This window comes from Symphalangus syndactylus, chromosome 21 (assembly GCF_028878055.3).
Source record: "Symphalangus syndactylus isolate Jambi chromosome 21, NHGRI_mSymSyn1-v2.1_pri, whole genome shotgun sequence".
NCBI lineage: Eukaryota > Metazoa > Chordata > Mammalia > Primates > Hylobatidae > Symphalangus > Symphalangus syndactylus.
In genome coordinates this window covers 25464724-25471907 of record NC_072443.2, presented here as the reverse complement: position 1 = coordinate 25471907, position 7184 = coordinate 25464724, and the positions used below count along the sequence as shown (strand labels likewise).

Below are 7184 nucleotides of genomic sequence, written 5' to 3'. Positions count from 1 at the left end.
TCCAACTGACCACTTGACATCTCCACTTGGACATCTAATAGGCAACGGTAAAATGTCCCAAAGTTAACTTTGGATTACCTGCCCCCTCAAAGCTTCTGCATTTCGGTAAATAGTAACAAGTCCTTCCAGTTTTTCTAGTCAACAATCTTGAAGTCTTCTCTAAGTTTTATCTCTTAATTCTCCCATCTAATCCATTACTTCCAGCTTTACCCCTTCAGACTAAACATATTCAGATCTGACTGCGTCTCACTACCTACTCTATTACCACCCTCCTACAACCTACTATTCCCTCTCACTTTTGTTACTGCAATAGCCTCCTAACTGGTCTCTCTCATAACCTATTCTCGACATAGCCAAAGTCATCATTTTAAACTGAATCCAATTTGGGGGTGGGGGGGCAGGTGGGAGGAGATGAAGACAAGAAGAAGAGCCCCAAATGGGGCAGTGGTAGCAAGTGGGCAAGAAAAGACAACAAGAATCAGAGACAGAGGAAGAAAAATCATCCAAGGAGGGGAGGAAAAAAAAAATCACCCATCTGAGATCTATATCTGGGCTGGAGGAAAAAGTTTGTTATGTGTTTTCACAAAGAATAAATATACAAAACCATGGGGGTGGGGGGTGGAGAATGAGTCAGATTCATTTATTCTTCAGATGTTTAAGCAGCAGGCACTATACTGGGCTCTAGGGATATAGCAGTGAATAAGACAGAAAAAAAAAATCCTGCCTTCACAGAGCTAATATTCCAGTTTTCCTATTAAAACATCAGTCGGATGTCACTTTTTAGCTCAAGACCATCTGATCTTCTGGTAAAAACCAAAGTTTTTATGGTGGCTTAAGATGCCTTACTTGACAGACCTAGCTACTCCTCTGACCTGATCCTCAGGTCTTTTTACTCATTTTGCTTCAGGCGCACCAGCCTCCTTATTGGGCCTTGAACCCTCTCTCTCAAGGGCTTTGACACTTGTTCCTTTTGCTTGGAATTCCCTTCCCTCATATCTTCATAGCTTACTCTCACTTCAAGTCTGTGATGTCACCTTGTCTGTCTTTGGGCAAATTAGGAAAGGAATACCTCCTTAGTGGATGCAATCTTTTAAGCACATGGCCTAAAGGCGGACAGTCTTTGTATGAAGAAATGGCGTCTCTTCCTTCTAGCAAATGCAACCCTGCAACAGGGCATCATTCAGGGTTCTAAAATTCCAGCTACTTGGGAAACTGAGGCAGGAGGCTTGCTTGAGCCCAGGAGATTGTGGCTGCAGTGAGCCATGATCACACCACTGCACTCCAGCCTGGGTTACAAGGGGAGACTCCATCACAAAAAAAGTAAGAGAAACAAAAGAAATGCATTGGACGTTTATGCCAATTTCCAATTCAGAAATTAGGAATAGTTGCCTATAGCATTCCTATTTCCTATGTTTTCAAAAATTTTATTTTTAATTTCTCAGACAGGGTCTCACTCTGTTGCCCAGGCTATAGCACAGCAGCACAATGTTGGCTCACTTGCAACCTCCACCTCCCAGGCTCCAGTGATCCTCCCACCTTAGCCTCCCAATTAGCAGGGACTACATGCACACACCACCACACCTAGGCTAATTTTTGTATTTTTTTTAGAGATGAGGTTTCACCATGCAGCCCATGTTGGTATCAAACTCCTGGGCTCAAGTGATCAGCCTGCCTTGGCCTCCCAAAGTGCTGGGATTATAGGAGCCAATGCACCAGACATAAATTCCTTTTTCCGTAAGAGGACAAGAAATTAGTTTTATCCCTGTGAACCCGTTTTTCATAGTTGTATGGAAAAACCCCCACAAAGTCCTTTTTCCTATTTTCTCACTCAACAAGCAACACAGACAGAAGACCTCTGTGACCAAATGTGGGGGAATTTCTCATCAACACGCAAGCAATCAATTCTGCAGCAGACACCAGCTAGGTGTTCTGTAATTCAATTCAGACGCTATCTACCTGGAGATAGTGTCAGAGCCCACAGGTTGAGGGCCCGGTCCCCAAAACTGCTCCCTCCTCCCACCAGGCACAAGCTGCAAATCTGGGCCTACAGAACTTCTGACTGACTGGCTTCAAGTTGGGGTACCAACTCCTTCTCTTAATTTGCTTGAGTGGCTCACAGAATTGAAGGAAACACATTTACCAGTTTACTATAAGACATTACAAAACATACAGACGAAGAGATGCACAGGGAAAGGTATGGGGGAAGAGGTGCAGAGCTTCCAAGCCCACCCCGGGGCATCACCCTCTAGGAACCTCCATAAAAAAGTCAATCAATGGTACAACTATTTAACTGGGATAATTTAAAGATTATTCTGTTCAACAATCTTGGACAACTCTTTTTATCTTTTTACAGTAAACAAAGTATAATCCCAAAGTTCTGCAGATATTTACTTGGGAAAAGACACAACCCTGCAGTCAGTTGGGAAAGACTACCTTTAGAAGAGAAAAATGAATTGTTTGGGAAGAAATACGTTAACAGAACTGTATTTCCAACCCATTTACTTTTTAAGCTATCAAATGTTCTCATTTGAGCCACGTGTTCTGTGCACATTCAGAGAACCTTTTGAAAATAAGTTAGAAGTCTTTGCCTTCTTCAGTCTGTTGATCAACTCTTGAGAATGCTGAGAAATCTCCAGAAAACCGGTATGTTTTCTCTTGGGAACGAATTGCAGAGCCTCTTCCCAAGTACCATTGTTTTTCAGACATAACAAAATACGCATCATTTGATCTAAGGTGAGATTTTTGTTACCAACTTCCCATTGTAAATATTTATCTAATGGAAGGCATTCAGTTGCTAGCTTCAGCCGTTTTGCCTTGGCTAGGGATGTGCCTGGCTGCATACTCTTATCAACAAAAGACCCAATTATATAAATTTTGTCATGCCTGAAAGTAGTCATAACATTGGGAGAATCTGCAGTTAAATAGATAATACTGTCCTTTGGAAATAAATCTACATGAGACTTTTCTGTTGCTGTTAAAAGCAATTTGTCCCATTTTTCTTGATACCGTTTAACTAACTCTCTGTGAAAAGCACTATCTATTTTTAGATTGCAGAAATAAATATGGAAAGGATCAACATCTCTTCTGTTCCATCCTTCACTTTCTAAAAGCTGGGAAACAGTATTCTGCAATTCGTTTTGTTTCATATAATTTTCGTAAGCCATGTCAAAAACCAAAGGTTGTCCAAACTGCATGGCCTGGGCACCCTTCCAGCCCATTGCTATGTTTATATTCCTATCCCAAAGTCGTAAAAACAGAAAGTTTTTCTGTTTATCTTCCTCAGCGGTTTCTAGCAGCTTGACATTTTTTGCTTCTTCCCTTGCTGCTGCTTTCCTTTCCTTTTTTATTTGCTTAGCTTTTTTCAGTTTTTCCTTCATATATAAATATTTTAAATATTTTTTTTTTGCTGTGTTAGAAACACATTCCATAATGGTTTTGAGCTCTTCTTCAGTGATGTGTTCTGGTACTTCTTTGCCAAGCAATCTCCACATCTCAATGAACTCTCTGGTGGCAGCTAGAGGATCTTCCTCCTTACTGCTTGAGATTGTTGAAACACATTCTTCTTGCACACTAGATTTCATGGTAGTTTTCCACTTATCCAATTCTAGCTCTTCAGAAGGGGATGTACTCTCATTATTAGGATAAGTAACAGCTGGTATTTTGGAAGACAAGTATCTCTGCAAAATTGTTGAGTATAAGTTATTTCTCTTCCTATGAAGGGTAAATGGCACCAAAAACCTGGTGAAAGGTCTGAAGAAATTGACACTAACACTCATTTTGAGGAAAGCAGCCATGTAACAAAACCCCTGTAAAAGAAGAAAAATGCAATTAGAAAATAAAGATTTTTACAACTTCTCAAGTAATTGTACAAGTATAAATCTGAAATACCAAAATAAAATCAATTTTTGAAACACAAAGTAAAATCCTTGTACCAATTTTTTTTCTAGACTCCTGTGGTCTAGAGCTTGTGATCACTCATTGAGCAAAAAGTTTAAAACTTAGTTGGGTTCTTGGCTGGGCGAAGTGGCTCATGCCTGTAATCCCAGCACTTTGGGAGGCCGAGGTGGGAGGCCGAACTCCTGACCTGAGGTCAGGAGTTCAAGACTAGCCTGGCCAACATGGTGAGAAACCTCATCTCTACCAAAAATACAAAAATTAGCCAGGTATGGTGGCAAGCACCTGTAATCCCAGCTTCTTGGGAGGCTGAGGCAGGAGAATTGCTTGAACCTGGGAGGTGGAGGTTGCAGTGAGCCGAGATTGTGCCACTGCACTCCAGCCTGGGTGACAGAGTGAGATTCTGTCTCAAAAAAAAAAAAAAAAAAAAAAAAAGTTGCGTTCTTATCTTATACATGAATTTCACTATTGCTTTAGCTAAAAGGATAACTTGAAGATCCTTTTTAGATTTTTATCTAGGGGCCCAGAGAATCAATGTTACTGGGCAACAAAGTTATGTACCACCGAGGCAGCTGACATCATGATGCTGCATACTCCTCCATCCTACACTAAGCCCAGATACAGAACCAAACACAAGATCCTTCACAAAAGCAACAAATAAAGACAAAGGACATGAAAGGTACTAAGAATGGCAACAGGTAAAAAGCACTTAGAAACTGCTGTACCAATGCCCTCGTTACAGAGATATACCAAGATCTACTGATCAAAAAATAGCAACAAATTCTTCCCCAGTTCCGGCTTTATTTTGCAGCAAATAATGTTATTAACAAAGAAAATGTCCAAGATTAGGCCGGGCGCGGTGGCTCACGCTTGTAATCCCAGCACTTTGGGAGGCCGAGGCAGGCGGATCACGAGGTCAGGAGATCGAGACCACGGTGAAACCCCATCTCTACTAAAAATACAAAAAAATTAGCCGGGCGTGGTGGCGGGCGCCTGTAGTCCCAGCTACTCGGAGAGGCTGAGGCAGGAGAATGGCGTGAACCCAGGAGGCGGAGCTTGCAGTGAGCCAAGACTGAGCCACTGCACTCCAGCCTGGGCGACAGAGCAAGACTCCGTCTCAAAAAAAAAAAAAAGAAAAGAAAAGAAAAGAAAATGTCCAAGATTGAGACAAATGTATATAAAGCTCCACAATTTTATCCTAAAGGCCTGGATGTCTATGAGATATTGAAGATGCTTAAAGATGTAAAACTAGTCTCAAATTTGAAGGAAAAGAAATAAAGGGAATTCAAATTTTTACAAAATGCAAATAAAACACTTGAAAAATTCCTTCTTCCCTTGGCTTCACTGAATGACCCTGCACAGGCTCCTAGGTTTCCTGCTCTCTGACCTGTGCACTGATGTCCAGATGCCCCTCCCTTAAAGGTGGATGTAACTCTGCATTCTATCCTATTCTTTTTTTTCAATCTATGTATTTCCCTTCTGAGATGTGACCTACTTCTGTGGCTTCAATGACCATGCATCAGAAAGACACCTCAAATGCAGGCCGGGTGCGGTGGCTCACTCCTGTAATCCCAGCACTTTGGAAGGCCGAGGAAGGAGGATTGCTTGAGGCCAGGAGTTTGAGACCAGCCTGATCAACATGGTGAAACCCCATCTCTACTAATAATACAAAAATTAGCCAGGTGTGGTGGCGCACGCCTGTAATCCCAGGTACTCGTGAGGCTGAAGTAGAAGAATCGCTTGAATACGGGGGGCGGAAGTTGCAGTGAGCCGAGATTGCACCACTGCACTCCAGCCTGGGCGACAGAGTAAGACTGTCTCAAAACAACAAAAACAAACAAAAAACACCTCAAATGCAACAAATCGAAATAACCCCTCTACTTTTGCTTCACAATCTGATCCTCCTTCAGTGTTCTGTTTCAAGGGATATTGCTATCCATTGGTATTGTTCCCAACATATATTTCTAAGCTTATTGCGGCCAGGTCAGCAGCATCTCTAGCTATTCTTCACCTCACACTTTAAGTATTCCACCATTAGTTTTCACAGCACTCTTGTGCCTATGACAGTACTTCTAACACTGTACTGTAATTGGCTGGTTATCTATTTGCATCACTAGATGGTAGGGACTAACTAGTGTCCATGAGGACAAGGACTTTGTCTATAATGTTAACATTGAATCCAATGCTGGACAGTATTTGGCTCACAGTAATCACGCAAATATTTTTCTAATACCCTAGATCGATGTTTCCTTCATTAAAAAAAAAAAAAAGAAAAAAAAGCTCAGCCTCCCTTTATTATTTTTTTTGAGACGGAGTCTCGCTCTGTCACTCCAGGCTGAAGTGCAGTGGCGCGATCTCGGCGCAAGCTCCGCCTCCCAGGGTTCACACCATTCTCCTGCTTCAGCCTCCCGAGTAGTTGGGACTACAGGCACCCGCCACCACGCCCGGCTAATTTTTTTGTATTTTTAGTAGAGACGGGGTTTCACTGTGTTAGCCAGGATGGTGTCGAATCTCCTGACCTCGTGATCCGCCCGCCTCGGCCTCCCATTGTGCTGGGATTACACGCGTGAGTCACCGCGCCCGGCTCAGCCTCCGTTTAGGGAGAAAACAATTTACTTTAGAATCCCGGAAATATTTAACTGGGGTCCCCAGGCGCCAATCTAATAAACATTGATTTCAGAAAGAGTTTTAAAAGTTTTATTCTTGTAACTGGCAAGGACTTAGAATACCACAGAAATGAAAACCCCAATTGTAAAAAGCAATCAAGGACATCATTTCAGGAACCACTGATTTTGTTTCAGGTACTGTACTAGTTACAGTTTATTAAATCACTGGGCTTCCTCTTACCTGTGGGCCTTCCGAGCGCACGTGCTCCACTAAGTGCATCTTGGAACGTCTCCGGCGTCCTCCCACCCCCAACACACACATTAGGAGAAAGAAGAAACTCGCTTACCAGGAGTGCAGAGATAGCGGTTCTCGCTGGCGCAAAGAACAGGGACCCTGAAGGACGAGGGACCCTGAAGGACGAAGGACTCCGACGTACGGACGCCCAGGGATCCGCGCCGAAGCTAGCAACGCAGACTACCCAACAATCCACACACCCGACCAAAGGGGTCGCTGGGGCTCAGCCGGAAGTTCCGCCCTCTCCCTTCCGGCGCTGCTTTTTTTACGTCACAGCACGCAAAGAACGCTTTCCTGGCTGAAAGAAGCGCCTTAGGGGAGACGGCTGTTAGTAGGCAACTGGGTACTTGCAGACTGCGCTCTCAGTTGTCACGGACTTGTAGCTGTGT

The 7184-nt window shown here is 43.1% G+C and overlaps 1 protein-coding gene across 1 annotated transcript; it reads right to left on the bottom strand.

The window, feature by feature from the left end:
• Positions 1–612: 612 nt before the first annotated feature.
• Positions 613–7018, bottom strand: TRMT10C (tRNA methyltransferase 10C, mitochondrial RNase P subunit). Its single transcript, XM_055259218.2, has 2 exons — positions 6848–7018; positions 613–3806 (listed from the first exon to the last, which is right to left on the bottom strand). The coding sequence occupies exon 2, from the start codon at positions 3792–3794 to the stop codon at positions 2514–2516; it is 1281 nt and encodes a 426-aa protein (XP_055115193.1). The 5' UTR covers positions 3795–3806; positions 6848–7018; the 3' UTR covers positions 613–2513.
• Positions 7019–7184: the final 166 nt, after the last annotated feature.